This window comes from Coffea arabica, chromosome 1c (assembly GCF_036785885.1).
Source record: "Coffea arabica cultivar ET-39 chromosome 1c, Coffea Arabica ET-39 HiFi, whole genome shotgun sequence".
Lineage (NCBI taxonomy): Eukaryota > Viridiplantae > Streptophyta > Magnoliopsida > Gentianales > Rubiaceae > Coffea > Coffea arabica.
In genome coordinates, this window is record NC_092310.1 from 57,092,943 (window position 1) to 57,116,358 (window position 23,416).

At 38.1% G+C, this 23,416-nt stretch overlaps 4 protein-coding genes across 5 annotated transcripts; 1 reads left to right on the forward strand and 3 right to left on the reverse strand.

Annotated features, from left to right (window-relative positions):
• The first annotated feature begins 2,340 nt into the window (after nt 1-2,340).
• LOC113732766 (oleoyl-acyl carrier protein thioesterase, chloroplastic) lies at nt 2,341-6,596 on the forward strand. The gene is made up of 7 exons (XM_027258724.2): nt 2,341-2,929; nt 3,795-3,928; nt 4,022-4,135; nt 4,411-4,506; nt 5,113-5,200; nt 5,274-5,342; nt 5,851-6,596. Exons 1-7 carry the CDS (start codon nt 2,579-2,581, stop codon nt 6,121-6,123), a joined length of 1,125 nt encoding a protein of 374 aa, XP_027114525.2. The 5' UTR covers nt 2,341-2,578; the 3' UTR covers nt 6,124-6,596.
• Nucleotides 6,597-8,377: 1,781 nt separating this feature from the next.
• On the reverse strand, nt 8,378-13,077 carry LOC113732772 (uncharacterized). 2 transcript variants are annotated; one of them, XM_027258735.2, is made up of 6 exons: nt 12,869-13,077; nt 11,286-11,573; nt 11,106-11,163; nt 10,400-10,518; nt 9,206-9,456; nt 8,378-8,656 (listed from the first exon to the last, which is right to left on the reverse strand). In XM_027258735.2, exons 2-5 carry the CDS (start codon nt 11,523-11,525, stop codon nt 9,214-9,216), a joined length of 660 nt encoding a protein of 219 aa, XP_027114536.1. In that variant the 5' UTR covers nt 11,526-11,573; nt 12,869-13,077; the 3' UTR covers nt 8,378-8,656; nt 9,206-9,213. The 2 variants fall into 2 exon arrangements, with proteins under 2 accessions (XP_027114536.1, XP_027114545.1); XM_027258744.2 differs by having other exon boundaries at nt 9,206-9,426; nt 12,869-13,044.
• Nucleotides 13,078-15,638: 2,561 nt separating this feature from the next.
• Nucleotides 15,639-18,585, reverse strand: LOC113732786 (uncharacterized). Its single transcript, XM_027258758.2, has 2 exons — nt 18,298-18,585; nt 15,639-18,136 (listed from the first exon to the last, which is right to left on the reverse strand). Exon 2 carries the CDS (start codon nt 17,795-17,797, stop codon nt 16,001-16,003), a length of 1,797 nt encoding a protein of 598 aa, XP_027114559.1. The 5' UTR covers nt 17,798-18,136; nt 18,298-18,585; the 3' UTR covers nt 15,639-16,000.
• A 1,023-nt stretch (nt 18,586-19,608) lies between these two features.
• On the reverse strand, nt 19,609-23,208 carry LOC113732791 (RPM1-interacting protein 4). The gene is made up of 5 exons (XM_027258769.2): nt 23,107-23,208; nt 22,013-22,992; nt 20,515-21,045; nt 20,097-20,291; nt 19,609-19,916 (listed from the first exon to the last, which is right to left on the reverse strand). The coding sequence occupies exons 2-5, from the start codon at nt 22,019-22,021 to the stop codon at nt 19,887-19,889; spliced, it is 765 nt and encodes a 254-aa protein (XP_027114570.2). The 5' UTR covers nt 22,022-22,992; nt 23,107-23,208; the 3' UTR covers nt 19,609-19,886.
• Nucleotides 23,209-23,416: the final 208 nt, after the last annotated feature.

Consider the following 23,416-nt stretch of genomic DNA (forward strand, 5'->3'; position numbering starts at 1 on the left):
TATTTATATTTTATAATTATTAGTTTATCGTTTGGGCCCGAATCGGATACGGATTGAAATCCTATAATTCGTATCCGACCCTTTTTTTTTAGAGTAAACGGGTTCGGATTTGGGTATCAAAATTATTTTTCAATCCAAACTCGAAAAAATTTATCGAATTCGGGTCGGATCCGAATCTAGACCCGACCCGTTGACACCCCTCATCACCTAAAAGCCAATTATCACAACTGAGTCGTTTATTTCAAAATTTGATTGAAAAAAGAAAAAAGAAGTTAGTTTTAAAATGGAAGGTCCAATGCCACATCGGGTCAGATTAATCTAAACCATTGAATTGTTTTGTACAATTGCTGGGGCGATCGGAAAGAAACCGATCCCAAATTCAGGGTTGGCTGTACCTTTTCAGTCTACGGGGTGAAGTTAGTTGATTTAAAGCATCCAAAGGTGCTCACAAGCCCAATGGGATGAGATTAACAACACGGGCGGCACCAGCTTGTTTCCTTGCAAATTAGGGATCCCAAGCCTAGTCCAATTTTGCTTTGCCTTCGGATCCAACAATTCGTTTAGGCACAGGGTAATTAACTCCTTTTGGCAACTTTAACATAAAATTATTTAAGTAAGAAAGCCCTTTTCCTTTAGATTATTCATTCCTACCTTTTTAATGGAATCTCATCTCTTATAAAAATTTAAGAATGTTCAAAATAGCAGGGTGTCAAATTTATCCTTATAAATATTTTTAATGCATCACCAAGTCTTAACGTATTTGTGCGCTCAATAAGTAAATGAATGTAATTTTTACATAATAAATAAATTCTCCTCATGTTTAAAATACAATTTTCTTACTAGCAAACATTTATTTGCCAAAATTTATTTGGATAGAGAATTATTAGCCAAAATTTATTTGCTTACATTATCATTACAATTTCCAACACACCTTTTTATCTCTCCAATTACTTTTTTATCTCACATACATCACTTCACAAAAAGTGCTACAGTAAAAGTATCTCAAATAATTTACAATCCAAGATGTTGATTTGTGATGCTAATGCCTTGCTCTATCTTCAATAACAACTGGAATGACTTGGTAAACTTTTCTTATGCCAGCTTCTTTCAGCCTTTAGGAGAACCACTCCATAGGTCGACGGGATGAGAACCCCACCCGCATTGAGAAAAATTCAAAGGAGATGACAAAGCGTTCCTTTGATCTAGTGAAATTTTTATATCTATTAGTTTCTTATACACAGTTTTTCCAGACTCTTTTTTCTATAAATTATGATAGATTAGATTATAAAAATATTATCGTTATCGTAAAAAAATAAAAAAAAATTCAGCCTTTAGGAGCGTTTTCTTGACTAATATCCAGAATTTCATTAAAAAACCATTAACTAATATCCTGCATTTCATTACACTATTTTCATAGTATCCATTAACGCGAAACAAACTATTATGTCGAACTGAAATAAAATACCAACACCTTTTCTAAGGCCAACAACACCAACTCGAAATGAATTTAAAAAGAATAAAATTGATGAGCATATTTGGGAGCTGACAAAGATATTTCCAGAATCAGCTCTGAGTTGTTACTGCATAATAGTAGAGGGGCTGAATTTTGTATTTGTGCGTCCAGAGGGCCTGAATTTTGCATTTGTGGAGAGGGCCTGAATTCTTCACGCAAACCTCAATTTTGTATTTGTGCGTCCATAGGGCAGGGGAGAGGGGCTGAATTCTTCACGCAAACGTCAGATAATTCCAACTTCAGCAAAGTGCAAGTTGTTCGGCGATGCTTGACTACTACAGGGCTACGCATGATCCATCAAAAAAATTTTTTTTTTTTGGTCGACACAAGGGTGTCCGGGTTAATTCTTACGGGACCCAACTAATTTTCTGCGACCCGGACCCGGCGCGCCAACCTGACCCGAACGCGATAAGTGCGCGGAGGAACCCAGCGGAACGGATATTCGAATTTGGAACCTTAGAGTCACAGGTGAGAGGCGCTACCGCTGGACCATCAACTTTTCTTTCCATTCCCATCCAAACGAAGAAAGCTTTATTTATTTTTTTTTTTTTAAGGAAAAACGAACAAAGTTTTAAAGACACCACCAAGTCCATATGCGTAATATCACCCAAGAGGCAAGAACCCCCTTTTTTTTTTTTTTTTTTTTTTTCGTTTTTTACCCAAGAACCCATCTGATTACAGAGTTTTATTGCTCCTACCATACCATGCCATATTGTTGCATAGGTCTCATCGAAAATAGCCACATTCTCCCTTCCCCACCGACCACATGGTCGACCACACGGTCTCGGTTGCACACCAGTAACTTCCAAAAACAGCAAAATATAACCAGAAGAACCCCAGCTGCTAGCAGTACCAGTAGTCAACAACGTTCCCCACAGCCTCTGTCGCACACCGATATCTCCCAAAAACAACAAAACATAACCAGAAGAACCCCAGATGCTAGCTAGTAGTAAATAACATCGCACGCAGGCTTCTGTGGCGTTCAGTCTCTGTGGGCAATCCACACACGCACACACAGGGAGCAAGAGGGATTTTGTTGTAATAAACAAGAAAAAGAAAGAAAAGATGTTGTCGAGGGGGACATTTTGTGTATGCAATTCAATCACCGACCACAGCCATGCCGCTGCCCCGGGCCTAAGTGGTCAATGCCATCAAAGATTCTTCAATTTTATCAATCGGCGCAGAAATTTTGTCATCTACTCTTCTGGGGCGGCTCAGAAAGGTCCGGTTCTGGCTGTGGCTACCGACGAGCCCAATGCCAAGCAAGCCGGATTCCAGCCCAGCCTGGCTGACCGCCTCAGGCTTGGGAGCTTAACCCAGGATGGCTTGTCTTACAAGGAGAAGTTCATTGTCAGATGCTATGAGGTTGGAATTAACAAAACTGCCACCGTTGAAACCATTGCCAATCTCTTGCAGGTACTCTAATTTCACATTAACTTTTGGTGCTATTTACCAAAGATTGCAACTTTATGGGGTTTTACCTTAGAATTTGCCAATGCATGCATGCCTTCTATGGTTTTTGAAAGATGAAATTGACAATCTTCTATTTTTGTTTTTTAATATTTATGCTTATCAAGCAGGTTTTATTTTTTCAGTTGTGGGAAATCGCTGTGTTGTTGTTGTTTCTCTGTCGAAATACTAGCAAGCTGTAAATTCATATGGGCTCTTATATAACTAGCATTTCTCTGTGTTTGCTTTGGGTTTTATGATAAAGTTTGGCAAAATTAGTGAACAAATTACAAGTTCAGGAATGGTTTGTCGCTGGAGTCTTCTTGACTCTGATCCTTGTTAATCTCTCAATTGACATTTTGCTGTTTTCTTTAGGAGGGGAGGGGGGGATGTCTTCAAATCATGCTAGCATTGTTTGCTTTTTCTGATTGATTTGAGTGTGTATGATTCGAGTCATTGGAACCTTACACAAGGAGGGGAATGAACAATCAGTGGAGACTGAAGTAGAGTAGATTCATCTTTTTCTGTCCCTCTTGGTCAATAGGTTGGCTGGAACTTTTGGTGGTTTGTCAGACAAGTTTGTTTCTTCCTACCCACTCTGTTCCCAAAGTTTTTTTCTTTTCCTACTGCCCCAACCATTGTAGCTTGTGTTGCTGGTTTATCTCTCCAGTTACGCTAGATTTTTGTTTTGTTTGGATAATTTTCTTTCTTGAATATAGCAAGCCATGCATAATGAATTTGAGAACAGAAATGAAAGATGAGTGAGCTTATCTCAGTTTTGCTGAAGCTATGTTGCTTTGTTAAATTACACATTTAAAAATTTGTTGTGCAGGAAGTTGGATGCAACCATGCTCAGAGTGTTGGGTTTTCAACGGATGGATTTGCAACAACACATACTATGAGAAAACTGCACCTCATATGGGTGACTTCTCGCATGCATATTGAAATTTACAAGTATCCTGCTTGGTAGTAACCACACCACTCATTTTGCATTCATCAGTCAAAGCAATGGGCTTTTTCTCTTTTATATGTGTTTCATGTGGGGAGTCTCTGTGACAGGAGTGATGTAGTTGAAATTGAGACGTGGTGTCAAAGTGAAGGAAGAATTGGTACTAGACGTGATTGGATCCTTAAAGACTATGCCAATGGTGAAGTCATCGGAAGAGCCACCAGGTGAATTTTCATATTGACTGCAAGAGGATAAGACCAGCGAGATGGTGTGCATCATGCACCTTAAATCAGATGTCTATTTAGCCCAACATTGTGAACCTGCTGATCTTTTTTGCATTGTCTAGGTTTTATTGTTTGGCTTTTTAAGAAATTCTCCATTCACAGTTTATAATCATGTTGTGAGATTTCCTACCATATATGTGGTTACATGGTATAAGTTCTGATCTTGTGTTTCAGACCTGTTACATAACTGGATTTGATTATGATTTCTATTGCAGCAAGTGGGTAATGATGAACCAAGACACAAGAAGACTTCAGAAAGTGACTGATGATGTCCGTGATGAGTATTTAATCTACTGCCCAAAAGCACCTAGGTGGCTTCCTTGACCCTGATTACCTGTGTCATACTACTAAGTTATCATGTTCCCGAATCATTGCGTAACTGTGGAAGAACAAATTGCAATTATTACTGGAAATTGCAGAATAGTGTGAATTTGTTCTTCATTCTCTTGAAATGAGCATCTTCTGAATGTTCAAGAACCACTCAGTCCATTCGGTTCTTCTTTCGTGTTTCCAGTTAAATATGAATGTAACTCACCTGCTGTATAGTCCTGAGTACCAAAGCATAGTTCTCTTTTATTCAACCATTTGGGCACTTTTATATATGCTATAAAGTAAGTTTTGAATAAACTATGAAAAAACACTAATTTTTAGTACACTAGAAAGACTGGCGGGGCATTGCCTCTTCTATGTAGTTACAGTAAAGGTAGTCCATTAGGAACTGCATATTAAAATTAGCTTTCACAATATGGAGCCATTTCTTGTCCAACTCAACCAAATTCTTGTCTTATTTTGTAAAAGGTGGACATCTTTTAATTAATATAGATTATTTATCCAGATAACTCTGACGGAATTTTCGTCTGTTTTTTATAGCAGTGTAGATAAATGTTTCCTTATATGTGTCCTTGGATTCCCATTAGATTAGCATTTCCTGAGGAGAATAATGCCAGTTTGAAGAAAATTGCAAAACTGAAAGATCCTGCTCAATATTCCAAAATAGGACTGGTGGTGAGGATCTTTTTCTAAATGATCGTTTTTGAACATCTGCTCTCAAATATCTTACGTGCTTCTATGTTGGCAGCCCCGACGAGCTGATCTGGACATGAATCAGCATGTAAACAATGTAACCTACATTGGATGGGTTCTTGAGGTTAGTCTTCAACCATCACAATGCTGCAACTTCTGTACTGGAGCTATATTTGTTCAGGGACTTGCATGCTTGGAATTCTTTGGATATTAGTTTCCTTATCCATCAGTTCGAGTAGTCTAGCTAGAATGTCTATAAGCGTGATGAAAAGATCTGGTATTGGCACCACTTGTCAAAATTACTGGTTAGTGAATAGTGAGTGACCTATAAGCTTTGGCAAAAACTAGAAGGATATTCCTGTTGGGTTAGCACCTGGTTGAGTATTAAGTCAAGGCAATTAATGAGGTGTGAGAGATTCCTGCCAGCACGAGAAACACTAAGCTCCTGAAAGCCTTCATCTTAGATCGTTGATTATGTTTGGTAACTATGATACCATCGGTTGTCTTTCCAATTCAGTAACAGATACTTTGTGATTGTTTATTCTAATGAATTCCTGCTTGCATCAGACTTAATTTTTGACTATCACTTCAAAGCACAACATTGATTTTGATGATCCTTACTTGTCTGCCAGAGTATACCTCAAGAAGTCATTGACAATTATGAACTACAAACTATTACATTGGATTATCGGCGTGAGTGCCAACATGATGACATAGTCGATTCCCTCACCAGCCCTGAACTGGATGATGATGCTGCAATTCTTCAGACAACTAATGGGTCCCCCACTGCTAGTAGAGATACGGACAAGTGCTGCCAGTTTTTGCATTTATTAAGATTATCTGGTGATGGACTTGAAATCAATAGGGGTCGCACTGAGTGGAGAAAGAAACCTGCAAAAAGATGAAATCTGCATGTACTTCTGGTGGAGAAAGGCGAGCTTTTTGTTTGGTTGTGTTAAACACTAGCGCATCTCTTCTTCTTTTCCCTTTCTAATTCTTGACTTTTTCTTCTTCACAAGAGGAAGGATTCTGTTTGAATTAGGCCCTCATTAGACAGTCAATTGTGTGTTTCCATCTTGTTTAATGCTGCATATGATAGATGAAGTAGCAGCATGGAAAGTGTTATTCATCATAACAAGGGATAGAGTTTGACACTATGTTAGCTTAGCTTTCTTCAACCCAATGCATAGTCATGGACTCATGGCTGTTTAACTTTTGACTTAGAATATACGTACTACGCTAGTGGAACGCAGGTCTCCGGCTGATGTATCGGTTGTTCATCATCGTCCATAGTGTACAATTCATCACAACATGTTGGATTGTTCTAAAATTTTATCCATGAATGATAACTGCTCTTCAGAGTTTGCAAGCTAGCAAATTTTGATCTCTATCTCATATTATTTATGCATCATTCACTTGATGATATCATATTGAAGAAGTTGGGCTAGTAACTGAATCCTAGTAACCTCACATGCTTCATTTCTTAAAAGGGTAAAAAACAAAAAAAAACCCTCTGTGATATACTTAACATACAAGAAAGTTCTTTATGATTTTAAAACGTATAAAACGACACCTCATGTTTTGAACTAAATTGTAAAACTAATGAAATCTGATAAACTTAACGGAAATGATGGTCTCAACTGTTAAGTTTATCGGATTTCGTTAAGTTTACCGAATTTTGTCAGCTTTGCAATTTAATTCAAAATATGAGGTATCGTTTTGTACGTTTTGAAACCATGAGGAGTTTTTTTGTGCATTAGGTGTATCACATGGGGGTTTTTTTTTTTGTTTTTAACCCATTCTTAAATCCAACATTCGTGATAGTAAGAGCGTTGCTTCATTTGACAGAAGTAATTAAACAGGGGAATGACGTTTCTTAAATCCAACTACAATCGAATAGAGATTGCAAAAATTTTTATCATTCGACGGGTAAGAAAGATACAAGCAATGGCGAAAGTCCTGCTGCGAACGTTTGTCCCTTGCTTTGGCCATATTTGTTAAGAGTATCATGATGTCCATTCAGCAATACATTTCAAATTTTGAGTTATCTACGAATTACTGCTGTTCCGAGTTCTCAAGCCAGCAATTTTTATCTTATATAGCGTTGCATCATTTCCTGCTTCATTTCTAAATTCTAACATTGCTAAAGCTTTCAGGATCAGACGATCATTGCATCAGACTTGGCAGAAGTGGTTAAATTGGAGAGTAAAGTTGAAGCAGCATGCGTTAAATACATATAATGAGAGTGATAAGCAATCTTATGCTTTATGCTTGTAGTCGTACCATCTAAACAACCTACTTAAACATTTCCCAGAAAAACACAGAGGATAAGCTACTAGCATTTTAACGCGACATGTCATATGGAACCTGGCTAGTCCAATTTCCAGTAACAGTAAATCTCCATATCTTGACGCAAGGATGAGGGATTCCCGTGGCACTAGCATTTTTCCAAATTTTAAGTTCCCAAAACGTGATAAAAGAGGAAATCAAGCCAGGACCTGACGATGATGAAGGAAAGGAGCCCGGACCTGGGACGGAAAAAAAAAGGACCTGATGAAGAGAAGAAGCCGGGACCTGACGACGGAAAAAAAAGGATGAAAGCTCCGTAATTAAGGACCAAATTGCTTTTCTAGTGTGGTTTAAAGAACTTGGCATCTATGTGGGGAAAGATTATCTATTTTCTCATGTGTAGTTGTGAAAATATTCGGGTAACACAGGGAAGGGGTTCAATCAATCTTCTATAAGGGCAGCCTGGAAATTGGCGCAAACGGACCCGATCCTCGTAAATTTTCTAGTTCGAATCCCCACAAGGATACTAAAAGCCTAGACCTGAAAAGAAAGATGGTCACCACAACCGCCCGATAGCCTCGCAAAGATTCCGCGATCCAATCAATGCTAAGTGCTCCTGTAAAGAAATATACGCAAAGCAAACACTTCCTTCTTTTGGCAGTTTTATCAAACGCATTCCGTACCAAGGAGAGACCAAGAAGCCCATATTTGCCCAAACAAAAAAAAAAACTGAAAATTGCAGTGGATTATTTTTTCCTGTACATTTGTTATGGATGCGTTTTTGAGAGTAAATATCTGGTTTTTGTTCCAATTCTTCTCAACGAAACAGAGGAATAAGGGAGATGCGAGAGTAGATTAGCAGTTGCAATATTGAAGGAATAAGAACGAAGTCTTCATCAGCAATTGAACAATCAATCAGAACTTCACTAAAATTACATATATCATAGCCAAAACAAATATTTTGCCGGGTGTCACTTAATGCAAGAAGGAACACCCAGAACAATAAACAGCCTAAGCCTTAGCCAACCCTGCAAATCCTTCAATTTTGTCCCGTCTTCCAAAACCCACCTTAAGGTATTTAATGCTGCATATCACCCGTGCTCTTATCCAGGTCTCTCATGTCAAACCGAACAGGTTTTGACCCAAGCCCTATTGAAAAACGAATATTCAAGTGAACGGTTTGAATGAATTAAAACAATGCTCATACAGTATACTGCACAAAATGATAACCTTTATAACAACATATCAAATGGGACATCTGTCACATATAAGATGAGAGTCCAGATAAAAACCAGCATGTGAACAAGGATTGCAGAGACAAAAAATGAACAGATAAGGGCGTTTTTGGAAGAGAAACACCAAAACAAAGATTTAACCAGCTCAGATAAGTGAATCATTCAAAACAAGTTTCACTGGTTTTAATTCTAATCAGTAAATTTCACTGGTTGCACGAAGCAACCAACTAATGTATCAAGTCATCATTATCATAGGAATCCAGCCCTATTGTCCTTTCAGATCCCAAAAGAAGAATTTAACACTTGCAGACTCTAAACGTTGGCTGCAAATATGTCTAATGTTACTTTTTCTCCATTGTAAACAGATGATATAAGTTCAATTTCATGGTAACAGACATTGATATTGTTACTTTCACGATAAGGCAGAAAACCTGCTTCATTCCAAGTAGGAAAAGAGGAAAACCTTGAGCATTAACTTGCAGCAGGAAGATAGACCCTAATAATGTCTTTCGTTGTGACTTTCCGCCTACATGTAGGGCATTTATTCTGAGCAGCTATGGCAGACTTGATGCATGCCTTACAGAAAATGTGACCACACTTGGTTGACATTTCCTCAACCAATGGACCCATGCAAACTGGACAATTGAAGGTAGGCTCCTTTGGTGGGGGCGGTGGTGGCAATGGCTGCGACACCATAGAATTCACATTATCTCTCTGCAGTTCCGAGAAAATAATTAAACTGGGAAAAATCACTTCATATACTGATCCAACTAAGAAAACTAAACCAGATTACAGAAGTGGATGAATACAGAGAAAATAATCAAACTTGGAAAAAATGCTTCATACAGTAATCCAACTAAGAAGGCTAAATCAGATTATGAAAGTGGATGAATTTATAACAAAATGTTATCAGCTTTACAAACAAAATGATCAAGTTCAAGAAACTTCATAAATCAAGAGCTACAAACCCATCGTTCAAGAAACTTCATAAGGCACGATGACGATATACATGCAGAACTAAGTCAGAATAGTTAGCATCTTTTCTTCTAATTTTCTTCGGGTGAAAGGGGGGGAGTAAGGAAAAACCAAACAAACACAAAATTTAGTTCCATAAAAACATCCATAATCAGATGACCATAAGAGGAAATACAACAAATTCAAATAAAATTTAAGATCTAAGAGTTAGTCTTGTCTCTGGTGTTATCATTACCATAATTATCAAGGTTTCCTAGAATAGAATGATGATACAGTAAGACCCCTTAATCAATCAGGTATTTAGTAAGAGAAGTGATGTCCATAATTGGAACACTGCCAGCATGCACGTTAAATAGAACTCAAGATTTACATAATTGAACTGTAACACCTGAGAAGAAAAAGAAATGAGGCAACCTAATTATAGAAAAAACCTTCACCAGGGAGAAAAGGAACCAGGTAAAAGTAAAATGATCTATACTGTCAAAAAGGTGAAACTAAAATGCTCTATCTTGAACCGTGAAACATAAAAATGCTATCTTCAACCAGGACATAAATTCATCAAGTTTAACATTAACTCGAATCAAAATAGCAATTTTCCAATCAACACTCAAAGTGGAAGAAGTTTAAAAAATACATAAGTGGTGCAGAATAGATTAAAGCAACCATAAAACCATAGTATTACCCCAGAGTTGCTTGCACCTTCCAGGTTAATGTAAAGGTCGCAGTTTATAAATGTTTGGTTTGCAGAGACTCTTCTGTGCTTGTTTCGACCATTTTGAGTCCCTCTAGATGATCGTTCGTCTGCAATTGTTGCAAATAAAGTCACAGCATTAATCCCCCCCCCCCCCAAAAAAAAGAAATAGGGTAAACTAAAAATTTTATATGACTAATTTCTTTTCCTTAATTGTCATATAGCAATATAGCAAATGTCCAACAATTCATTGAAGGGTGAAAAAGAAGATGTCATAGAAATTCACCCAAAGAAAACAAATGATTCAAAACAATACTTTTAGGTAATCATTGTCTGTACCGGCTGTTGCCATTCATTTACCAGTAGAAATATTTTCAAGTAAAGAGTATCGACTGTGATAGCTAGCAAAGAAAGGCCATCTCTATAAAAATAGCCAAATGGCATATAGCATGTTAAGTGAGCAAATCAGAGCAACTACATAACTACATCTGTCTTTAGAGGCACATGACCTCATGGACACAATCAAAGGATAAACTTGACATGATTTTAAAAAAAATGTTTCAGGTGGCCCTGTAAATAAAGAACTTGAGTCAATCTCAAAGTACAACAAAGCCCTCAAACCCACAAATTAAGCACATGTCTCAAGATGGCAAAACTCAAACTAATGTCTGTGAACAAAGGGAAGCAGACGAAGTACCAGAGTCTACATCAACGACGATCACCCGCTCATGATTCCTCCTAGAATTGTTTTTAGCCTGAGGTAAATGAAGACAATCTTTAACACTATTAATCATGATGCCCGAATGCCATAACAAAGACAAAAATAAATCTCCAAACAAAGGGGAAGAGTAGATGAAACAAAGAAGGAAATCCATACCTCTGCAAACGCCCTAGGCGAGGATATCATCACATCATCATCAATTGCCTCAAGATCAATTGGGCAAGGTGGGATAGGAGCAGCTCCCCAGCTAGTTTCATAGTCTCGAGACTGAGAACGAGCTGAAGGTCCCACTAGGTCACGGTTATCATTTGGTGGCACTGCATTTAGATCAACATTTAATCCTGTTTTCCGCCTTCGTTGAGACCTTGAATATGTCCTATGTCCCTGGGTGCTCATCACAAATTTGAGTATGGCCTGACAGGATAAGGCACTCTGAAATTCTTACTGCAAAAACAAATCAAATTGCACAATTAGAGCTTAGGATAAAAAGGCATCAACCATGTAGTAAGAACCAATTTCTAGATCAACCAAAACCCTCTTAACGTCAAGAATAAAAAGCAAAAACAATCAAACCCAGTCCTTCACAGTAAGAACCAGTTTTGAACTTTTGAATCTAACACGAACTTTAGACAGCTTACAAGAGATAACAACTACAGGGCAATAAGAAGTTTTTTCCTATCGATAATCTTATGGCCTGATTAAGTATCCAAAAGCTAGAGGCGTCAAGCATGGCCACTCATTCAGTCGTTAGACAGTCTTACTAGAAACTAATACTACGATTTAACTAAACACGACAGATGTAAGCAAAAAGATTCAGAAATAATCAGGTATGGTCAACAGGGAAAACAGTGGCGATGTTCTCAATGAAACAAAGCTATGTAATAAAGACCATAATCGTCTGATACAAGCAATCCTATGTGAACCACTAGAATGATACAACAAAATAGCGAATGTCTACTAAAGCTTGCTGGCACAAGACTTAAAAATCGGCTCAAGTGGGAAAAGTCGGTATCTTTAAATGACAACCACAACCTAAAGCAGAAAACTGCCACCAAAACCATGAGTTGAGAGAAAAGTGGCCATTCTACAAGCAAAATCTGAGGAAAGTCTTTTCAGTGCAAACAGGAGAAAAAAGTTTGGATGAATAAGTGGCGCTAGCAGTTTGCTTTTCTTAAAAAAAAAAAAAGAAAGAAAGAAAGAAAGAAAAAAAAGAGAGGAAAAAACTTTTTTTTTTACATAGCAAAAGTGTCTAAATTTTTTCTTACAAGCTCATACCTCAATTCTGAAATGTGAAAAAAAATGAAGAGTAACCGTCCTCTTCACATTTAATCATCTAATTAAAATAAAGTTAAAAAAGATTGGACCAGTATTCAAAATCATCGCCAAAAGTCTTTTCTTTTTTTTTCCACAAAATATGATGATCGGTTAATAGAGCATATTTACTTTTAAAAAAAAAAGGAATAAAATTAAATCACTGCTACAAGAACATTTATGTAAAAAAAAGGCCCCAAAAAATATATAGCTACTAATCAGAAAAACCATTACTTCCTTCAAAAAAAAAAACGAAAACAAAAACAAAAAACACTCGACGATAATGATTTTTTAACAAAAAATTAAACTTAAAACAGCAGATGCCTCGATCATGAACCAAGCCAGAAATCGACTTGGGAAACGAAAGAAATTAGATACAAAATTTATGTGAAAAAACGAAATAAGGGGAGAGGATGGGGATTAGAAACCTGATATGTAGAGGTGGATAGGCGATTGACACTTGGTCTTCTCCGCCTCTCTGGCTAGGGCTTTTAAATAGAGAAGGGAAAGGAAGGGGATGGAAGGGGAAGCGTTCCAGTACTGGTATTAGTATTTTTAGAGAGAGAGAATTGTGTGACTAAAAGGAAACAGCAGGATGGGGGATGGGGCGGACTGTTGTCAAGTTGCCTCCAGTTTTTGATCAGAGAGATTGGGAGAAACGGATGCGGGTAAGTAAAATCGGGGTTTAGTATTAGGGTCGGGGCCGATGTTGGATCCGAAGTCGGTTGGAGCTAGATAAGGTGACACGTCGCCTTCTAAGAAAGGAGAAAGAAACAAAAAGGCGACACACGGTCCAATTTTATGATTTTTTCCCCCCACTGCTCCCGTTACCGCGCTTCGCTGTACTTTGCGTACTTGCCCGCGTCAACGTTGGTTCAAATCTTTGGAGTTTCTTTCTTCCACCCCCCCCCCTCCCCCCTCCTTTGGAGCCTTTTTTCTTTTTTTTTGGGGTGATCAAGTTATGGAGTTCCTTTTTGCTTTGCTTACTGCACTTTTTTTCATCAAAATTCTTCGGACCTTTGGAATTAAAGGACAACATTGATGATTGAACATTTGAACTTGTATTGTTAAACTTTTCGAGCATTCATTTAGTTTTCTTCAAATTTACAATTGATTTGCTTTTCTTTTAAAAATCGACAATTTTACATTTTAGAACTTTGAAACCACGTGGTGTGATTACAATTGCATTTTACTGCCATATATTTAGTTATTTTAATCATAGTTATTTAATCCGATACAACAAAAAACTCGTAAGAGGGACCAAATCAATGAATCACTGATTAAACAAATAGATATTAAAATAATAATTATAAATATAATTTTTTATATACATAATAAAAAAGTAAACAAGTATGTATAAAAAATATTTAGTTATCAAATAAAAACTAAGTAAAGTAAGTTATCAAATAAAAACTAAGTAAAGTTTCATATACATTTAAATGAAAATCTGATGTACAAATATTATCAAAAGCATATATACACTTTGTTATAAAAACAAAGATTCAAATAGGTCTGGCCAACATCCATCCCACATCGAAAGATTGTGGGTTAGTTACCCTGGGTTTAAGGTCCTCAGTTGCACCTCTAGTTACCAATTGGCTGGATGGTGTTGGTTTGTGGGCTCCACCTTAGATTGTACTTTGCACCCGAATTTCGATTACCTCTGAGTGTTGTGTTTCTAATCTAATTGTTCTTGTGTTGATTTCGATTTGTTGGAAAAAACAAAAAATAGTTGGTGACGGTGTGCTCGGGAGAGGGGGTTAGTCATCCATCCCACATCCAAAGATTATGGGTTTAAAGTCCTCAGTCACACCTCCAGTTACCAATTGATTGGATGGTATTGGTTTATGGGCTCTACCTTAAATTGATCTTTGCATCAGAATTTCGATTTTCTCTAAGTGTTTCTAATCTAACTGTTCTTATGGTGATTTCGGCTTGTTGGAAAAAATAGGTCCGACCAAGTTTGTTAACTCCTTATAGGCTCAAGCCAACTCGATAATCAATTCATCTGACCGAACAATTCAACCACCAACTAATGATAAGTTGAGGGGCACTTTTGGTATCAAATATTTTTTTCATCCTTGAAATACTTTTTATTTTTGTTTTTTTTTTAAATTGAACTAATTTGTTACAAGAAAAATTAATTAAAAAAATTAGTGATATTTTTAAAATCTCAAAACAAGATAATGAAAGTGTTAAAAACCTCAAATGAGGTTCGAGATTTCTAAAAAAATCCCTTTGTTTGCCGTAGGCTAGAATTCGCATCGCCAAACCGGGACCGAGGGAGCTGGAACTTGGTAGTTGTATAGATGGGTCAAAATGCATCCAACATTGAAGTCACTTCTATGCTTTTGAATTTGCAATTATGTTGAACCCATTTCTACTAATTTTGTAAAACTCAATCTAACGCTCCATAATATATGAGCCTTATACACTTTTTACGTACGAGATTTTTCTTAGAATTTCCAACTTAGTCTACCATATTTTGTGGCTTAGCAACCGAGTATAAGTTACCACACATTAAAATGAAGCCAAGTTTTTTACCAAATGAACATGACATTTTAAAGAACCAAACTCAAATCAAGATTGATATTTGTTTGGTTCATCTTTTTACAATTACCAGAACATTATGATTTGCCCTGTTTGATATGCTCAGCGCCAGAAAAATCTACCTACCGGCTTTTATGTGATGGTGAATATCAAGTGCTGTTCATCTTCGGCCAGTCTGCCCCCGTAGTCCGTGTACAGCCCCTCACTATTCTGAGGTTCGCAAAATTATTAGTACCGTAGTATGTCAAGGCAGGGGATTGATCCCAAAAAAAAAAAGAAGTACGTTAAGGCCTAAGGGAGCGACAAACGGTTCCCAGAAGTTAGCAGAACACTTATGAGTGGAAACACTACTGCTACTTTCGTTGATCAGACTTTGTGTCCATCGCAAGTTTTAGGGTAAAATGAGGGAGTCGCCCTCATTCATGAGGAAAAAAAGCCATATATGAAGTGATAACAGTAGTAATATAAAAACCAAAGGGCCATGGAGCTACCAGATAGTTTGATTATACCAGGGAGCCACATCAGAAATTTTGTATCTTAAACAAAAAGCATCAATAAAGCATAGCAATTAGCATCTTCCAGGTACTTCCTTCAATGTTGTTCCTAATCTCCTTCCATTCAGTTCCAGAAGAAAACCCAAAGACCATGCTACTGAACATTATAATGTAAACTATAGTAGTACCAACTATTAATTCCTGCCAGATGAAATTCGCAAGTAGAGACAAAAATCCAGTACTCTACCTTCCAACGAGCTAGAAATCCCCAACAATTTATGGTTATTGGAACAATCCAAGTACAGTAAACATTTGAAATCGCATCACATACAATTGTAAAAGATAACACGAACAAAGTTGTCTTACAGTTACACAGTTCAATCAGAGTCATTTTTCTTATTTGTCATGTCAATAAATCAGAATGAAATCGTGATCGTTGCTTTTATGCGAACAACAAACTCTAAAACAAACAAGATTACAGTTAAACTTACTGGGGAAAATTGTGAAGGTATGCCATCATAAAAGCTTCTCTGTCAACCTGATCATGAATGAATTCACAGCAATTGAATCCAAAACTATCCAAGATGATTCAAATAGTTCGTGAAAGTACTCAGCTCCTGTCTCCTCAGCCGCACTTCTAAATGCAATCCCAAATGCATTTCCCTGAACTGCACCGAGTCGCGGCTTCCCGCAAACCCCCACCATTAATACTTTATCCCGTTCTTGAGTATAACAAACACAGACTAACGGCTTCATCCTTGCTCCCTTTTCCCGTAAGGCATCCATCAGAAAATAACCAAATTTAGTTAAAGCCTGAGGGTGACATAACACCTTTGTATCTGCTGAATCTTCAAGCTTCACCCACCGAAATTTACTCCCACTTCTTATTGATCCTTTCTTGGTTATGGCTGAGCTACCTTGTCTAAGAATCGACCTTTGCACTGAGATAGCATGTTTCATCCCAATTTCGAGCTTATCAAGCTTGTTCAAGGACAATGCATCATAAGCAACCCCAAACTGTTTTGAAGCAGAGGAGCCATTGGATTCTACGGATGACTCTAACAGGGCGGTAACTCCATGCACTACATCTGCTGCAGAGACCCTTGAACTGTATCCGTGCAATAGTAAGAATCCTCTAAAATAAAAATCCGTGAGACCAAACTCTGGAAGATACTGCTCAAACATGTCCTTCATCCTTCTCTTGATCTCAACACTCATATACTGAAACTTTTGTTTGCACTCTTCCCGGGCAAACCCCATCCGAGCTAAAAGAAGCTGCATCTTCTTTATGCCATTGTCACTCCAAGTCTTTAACTTAGTTGCAATGTAAGATGAACACAACATCGAATCAAACAAGTTCCATTCTTGTAAGAGCATCAGCCTTGGCTCATCCTCGTATGAGATTCTTGAAGTGTCAGGTGCAGTGACCTTTGTTCCATCTTTGAGAGTAACTGAAGTAATAGTGTCCAAATTGCCTGAGCTATTAATATGCTGCTCAAGCTCCATTACCCCAGCATGGTATCTCTCTTCTGTTAATCTCTCGTGAACAAACTGGTCAGTCAAAGCCACACAAGCCAACCAAAGCAATTCATTTGTGTTTTTCCTGAGAGAATGAGACAGTTCATACATCAAACACCCAGATGGCTTCCCATGAAAGGTACCCATAAAGTAGTACTCTTTCTTCAACTTTCTGAAAAGCTTAACTGGGTCACTCTCACTTTCTTGAGAAACCTTCCTCCTCTTTCGAGTCCCTTGACTCTCACCACCATCTTCCTCCTCACCCTCACTGTCATTCTCATCCTCACTATCCGAATCGTCCCCAATCTCATCATCACTATTCAAATCACCAGCGTTAGCCAGCTCTGAAATGTCAAAATCATAAGCCAAATCAGCCTGGTGCTCATCATCCTTGGTGTAAAGCACCACAACGCGATCATTCCTGTCGCTCAAATTATGCAAGTGGATGGGCCTGTGGCTATCCACCACAAAAACACAAGCCGAAGGACCAATTTGTAATACCCTCCTAAGATCTCTATGACAACCCCAATTTACTAACAAAATTGTAATGGGTTCCTCAGACAAGGCACACAAATTAGGTCCCGCGTATTTATGAATTTCCTTAAAACTGGAAACTGGATAACAAGCATATCTAACGGAATCAGATTCAAGAACATGGCCAATTATCTTTAAAGCACAAAGCGAATCCACATCAGAAGTTGAAGGGAAAATTAGCAAAGGAGTGGACGAAGCTGAAGCTAAAGCCGATTTGCGCAACCGCAAGTAAAATGATTCTATACTTAGCTCTCTCACCATAATTCCTTAACTGAGCTATGCAAAAATAAGAAAAATCTAATCTTTTTCCGGTAAAAAACAATTCTGAGCTCATTACAGAATTATGTTCCGCATGGGCATTTATACAAGCACTTGGATGGGACCTTTAAATCTTATACAAATAGAAAATGAGAACTATTTGTGAACCCAATTTTGCGGATCTATGGGAGAGGAAAGGAGAGACCGAAGTCAGATTCAGGGTTTTGTAGAAATACCTCGAAGGGGAGAATTAAGTTGAACCCGGAAGAGGATTGAAGCTGGAAAATCAGTTATATGGGCTCACAGCACTCAAATTGTTGTCGTTCCGTTGAGATTTGTAATCTGAGGAGAAGAAAGTGATTTTGAGGAAAAGAGGATTTGAGCTTTGAATAATGAATACTTCTGTGTTTGAGTTTAGAAATTTGAAATTTTCAACGACCGCCAAATTTTGGCGGGTGAATCATTCGGCCTGAAACGGATCCATATTGATCTGACGAAATTACCCTCCGTTTGAAGAAGTATTCGAAGCCTTGCTCGCTTTATCAGATCATGTCCCTGCAATTCGTTGTTTTTTGCACTTGCGTCCTCCTTTTCTTTTTCAAATTTAGCTGGGAGGCCAGTGGAAATTGTTTAAGCACACTGGACTGGAGTTACCTGTAAATCAATTGATCTTTTTGACATCGAATTGTAGGATGATACACCACGATTTTCATTTTGGGCATGTAATTCTAGGTTAGACAAATTTCATTTTGGGCATAATTTCACCCAATTGTTGTAGCTATATTATTAATTTGAAGTTCTCAATAAACAACGAAAAAGCTCTATTTTAATTGGTGTTTAGATTGCTTGCTAGAGCAACTAATAATCATTCATTGAAATTTGCATTGTGATCAAAGTGTTGGGCTTTCAAAATTGATAACAGGTGAAATTATACGAGTGCATGCAACGTGTACGTATAATAACTCACAGATACAGCTTGCAAAATTTTTTAGGATTAATTTTACATCATGCACTATCAGGGTAAGGTGCATGATTACGAATGCAAAATTTGGATTCCACAGTCGAATTTAGATTAGTTATCATGCACTTAATGATAATAGTAATATACATACTATATACTATCAGTGTATAAAAAGATTCATACAATTTCTTAATCAAGTTGTATGACTTTTTTCAAGTGCTTCCAATCCCAACTTTTAGCCCTAATTGAAGATCAACACTACGTGTTGTTTTTTTTTTTGGGGCCAAAGCCTTTATTGGGCCGAAAATTATTAGTTTACATCACAAACACAATTTCGAAATATCTTTTTGTCTTTCTAATTACTTTTTTTTATCTCATATATATACGTTATGTAAAAAAAAAAAAAAAAAAGTGCTACAATAATTATTTCAAATAATTCCCCGTCGAAAAAGACATCAGTACGTGTGTCTTATACTAGACACTCATGCAGGAACCCCAAGGTGTTATACTAGACAACAATGAAGGTACTATTCGGGAGAAGAATTAGGAGGACCAATCCAATGAAGGCCTTTTTTCAATTGAAATGAAAAGCCTGGCATAACAATCAATCCATGGACACAGGACAGCTTCCATAGCTTGGAATTGCTGTACTGCAATATGCATGGGGTCTTGCGGCTGTGTTAGCGCATACTATACTTGCGATTTTAACCTTGTCTTGGTTCATACATTATTGTCTCTTACAGTTAGAAATGCTGATTTAAGAGTGCAACAAATCTCTAACTATCTTGCCCCTCCTGATTTGTGTTTGTGGAATTGGCTTGAACGTTGGCTCTTGCGCAACAACCAGCAAAAATGGAACTAAAGGCAACATCCTTTTTTAATTAAAGAATCTGCCACTTTTCAATATTTTTGTATTTCAGAAATTGGTAGCTACATCGTGCAACACTAGTTAAGATTTGGCACAAAAACACTAGTGACCAGTTCCAGGACAAAAGAAGACCCGAAACCTTAAATTTATTGTCCCAACCAACAAAACAAACTGAGAGGGGGGAAAAAATGCACCAAAACTCCTTCAGGGCTACTTACAGGTCCATCAAATGGGATGAATAGACACCAGAAGGTAAAAATTCCTCATTTTCCAAACCATGGAAAGCAGCATCCCTGCAGAGAAGAGCAAACAGACACGAACGCTTTGTCAGGCACTGACATGAAACCAAGGATCATAAGGCAGGCCACAGTTAAAACGACAGTTGAAACTTGAAAGGCATAGGAAATATGAGAAGGGCCCTAGGTTGAAAAAATCACTGGATCAATGGTTCTTGAATCGATTGCACAGCATACCTTACGATCGCCACTGGCATTTTGCTTCCGCTTCATGTGGTAGGATGGCTCGAAATTATTGCCTGCTTGGAGATTTGAGGGGCCGGTATGCCTTTCCTCGCGCACCTTGTTGAAAATATGAGTGTAATTATCAGCTGACTGAGGATTGTTCTCGTCCCAGTCACCAAATCTTGGAACAGCAGCACCTCTATCAGGCTGCATTTTACATGAAGGAAGATGATCAGCAAGCAGAACAAGAACAGAAACCGCAAACACAACAAAGCACTAAAAAAAAAAAAAAGGATCTTTTGGAAAGGATAAACATGTCCAGCGTGCGTCGAAGTTCTAAAAACAAAGTCAGATCCCTGCCCTGCAGTCTGAAATCATTGATCCATGGAAGTTTGAAGATTAGATTAGAAAAATATAAACCACAACTTACACTTTCCTCCACTCGACTAACTTGCTTCATACGGGACTTCCCGTAAGTCCCATGGCTGCTGTCATGCGAGCTCTTTCCATCCCAAGCGGGAGATGTGCCACCTCTCCCTGCTAACTTTGCAGGGTGATGTGAATGTAGTGGCGACCGCTCGAAGCTGTGCTCAGACCCTGCACTGTGTCTGGTTGGCCGACCAGAATTGTGATGAGTTGACTCACCGGAGGTCCTGCGGCCTGGATTATCAGTACGTGCAGGAGAATCCACAAATTGCCTGAAATTACCATCTTCCCTACTTCCACGATACTCGTGCTGTGCCCTAACAGCTCCCCGTCCCACTGGTTCCTCCGTTTGAGGTCTTATATTAGAGGGTGCTGGAGCTGGGGGAGCAAACTGGCGAAACATTTCTGGATTTTCCTCGGGGTCGTTGGGATTTATCATCTTTCCACCTCTACCTTTCCTTGCATTATCGAAGTACAGTGTGTAGGGAACATTTTCTTGGCTGTCCCAGTTGCCAAATTGAGGCACATGGGGGCGCTGAAAAGTGACAATTACAAACACACGATTGTTATTTACTCGAATATGCATGGCTTCACAAAAGTTTCCAATTAGTTGTAGCAACTATTCTATGATTCTCATCAGTTGAATCTAATTCAGGGTTCGCAACTCCTCCAGTTTTTAAGAACTGAGCAATTCCAGGCCATGGTTGTTTTTAGCAGTAGTAACACATACCGTGAAAGCCCATAAGAGTGAGCAATAAAGACACATATTTCTATTCCTGGGGCACTTTGATAGTTTGTCCCCAGTAGAAAAAACTAGAAATCAACAATCTCCCGTAATATTCCAGAAATTCCTTCTTCCGGTTTTCCTTACTAGTGCCCCGCAGCCTCTTACTGGAATTGCAAGCGTGAAGTAACACTCCCAAGACAACCCAAAGCTACAATCTGACTACCCAACCAAATTAGCCATATTATTGCGGGCGTAAAATAGAAGGGACAAAAGCACGTGCAATGCAAACCCCACATTTTATCTTTAAAGAGCTAATTAGCTATCTTAACCCCATCACTAATCAGAAATGCAGGAACAGCAAACATAAAAGCCACCGCCTAATTCATCCAGAACAAAAGTCAACTCTATTTTGTCTTCGTACTTTAACAACTGGAAGACAACTGCAGGACACAAATCACCCAAGACATGGATCTCTTTTTTGGGGGGGGGGGGGGGGGAATGGAAAGAGAAAAGGCAAAAAAATTGTCAAGAAACCACGAGGGATTCAAAAGAAATAATACTTACAGCGCATGGGAGAGAAAAAAAGAACAATTGAGTTGGGGCATGACAGATTTTAATCTCAAAACAGCGTGGTAGCAGCCATTGGGTATATAAACACATAAAGTAAATAACTTTCATATATAACAATCCATTTATAGCATAAAAAATCGCAAGAGTGGTGTGAAAAAGGAAGAAGAGGACATGGAAAAGAAAAAAAGGACGAGATGGAACTTACTGCTGCCATTTCCCTTCGACCAAGATGTTGATTAAAAGCCAAGAAAATGGCAGTAGAGGATAGCTCTTTTCAGCAAAGAAGCAAATATGATCGAGAACAGCAAATCAAGCCTTCTCTTCCCCAGGAAAAAAATGAGAAAGCTCTTCAACTACCCAAGAAACCAACGGAGAGAGAGAGAGAGAGATGGGGCAATTAAAGATTTTAAGAGGCGTTGTAGTAGTAAGAGAGGAGAGGAGAGAAGAGGGAAAGGTACATCAACCATTGACGCACGCCACCGATAAAAGTTTTGACCATTCCCATTCTTCTTACCAAGTCTTCCCTCGTCTCGTTTACGAAGTCTTCTTCACCGTGTGAGAGAGCGAGTTACCACGGAGTGGGAGGAGTAGGAGGACTAGACCAGATTTGAAGTTAAAACAAAACATAATATATAGTAAAACAAATTTAGCAAGTCAAAATCAACTACTAGTCCGAGTATTCAACTTCGGCCCCTCCTCTCCTCTGACCATGAAACCGAATACTGCTACTAGTCTACTACTACCACTTCAGTCCAGTTTTTTCATTTTTGCTGGTCCGTCTCTAGGGTTCAACAATCAACACCAGTACGTACAGTACGGTACAACTGGGCAGCTAGCTAGCGTGCTTGCTTGGCCTTTAGTTAGCCTTGATCGGCTGATGACTGGTCTTCTTCTGCTCATCAGCTTTGATCAGCCGAGAAAAATGGTCGATTCACTCTGGATAAGTTGCCAGTACTAAGCACCGTCCGATGACCATGGAAGACCGAAGTTGCACCGCATAGGCCTCTGAATCGTTGTCTGTCATTCTTCTTCCCTATTTGATTTGGAAGTAGGCTGAGACTCATTTTACTAAGAACTTAAATCATTTTGAAATCCGAATCATTGAATAGAGAATTATACAGTCAACTTTTTGTCATCTTCCACGAACTGGAAACTTGAGCTCGAGCGCATAAACCATAATCTCCTCTTATTACCAGAAAAGAAAAAAAAAAGCCTTAATATCTCAATCTGGAATAATTAATTGATTTCATCAAGAATGAATGTAGAAGCAGTCATATTAAATATAAATATGCTACGTACCCGTAACTGCTTACGTAATGAGAAGCGTGTGGAAGCTCTGGGTGATCACCTCATGCACGAACTTTTCCTGGTCGTCCCCCAGCCCCGTGTAATAAGCCACGTCACCGCCTCTAAGAGTAGTGTGCCCTTTACACATTATTTACAACTTATTTATACACTTTACACATTATTTACAACTTATTTATACAAATTACCTAATTTGAATTATCAATATATTTTTTCATCATATTTTTATCTTTTATATATCATATCAAAAAAATATTATAATATATCACTTTTTTGAAATATTATATCAAATAATTTCCTATCC

Coding starts and splice junctions, on each gene's coding strand:
- LOC113732766 (XM_027258724.2), top strand. CDS start 2,579: ATGTTGTCGAGGGGGACATTTTGTGTATGCAATTCAATCACCGACCAC. Junction 2,930..3,794: donor CCATTGCCAATCTCTTGCAG/GTACTCTAATTT, acceptor TTTGTTGTGCAG/GAAGTTGGATGCAACCATGC. Junction 4,136..4,410: donor GTCATCGGAAGAGCCACCAG/GTGAATTTTCAT, acceptor TTTCTATTGCAG/CAAGTGGGTAATGATGAACC.
- LOC113732772 (XM_027258735.2), bottom strand. CDS start 11,525: ATGAGCACCCAGGGACATAGGACATATTCAAGGTCTCAACGAAGGCGG. Junction 11,164..11,285: donor CGCCTAGGGCGTTTGCAGAG/GTATGGATTTCC, acceptor CATTTACCTCAG/GCTAAAAACAATTCTAGGAG. Junction 10,519..11,105: donor CGTCGTTGATGTAGACTCTG/GTACTTCGTCTG, acceptor CAACAATTGCAG/ACGAACGATCATCTAGAGGG.
- LOC113732786 (XM_027258758.2), bottom strand. CDS start 17,797: ATGGTGAGAGAGCTAAGTATAGAATCATTTTACTTGCGGTTGCGCAAA.
- LOC113732791 (XM_027258769.2), bottom strand. Junction 20,292..20,514: donor TTAGTCGAGTGGAGGAAAGT/GTAAGTTGTGGT, acceptor TGTAAAATGCAG/CCTGATAGAGGTGCTGCTGT. Junction 19,917..20,096: donor ATGCCAGTGGCGATCGTAAG/GTATGCTGTGCA, acceptor TCTTCTCTGCAG/GGATGCTGCTTTCCATGGTT.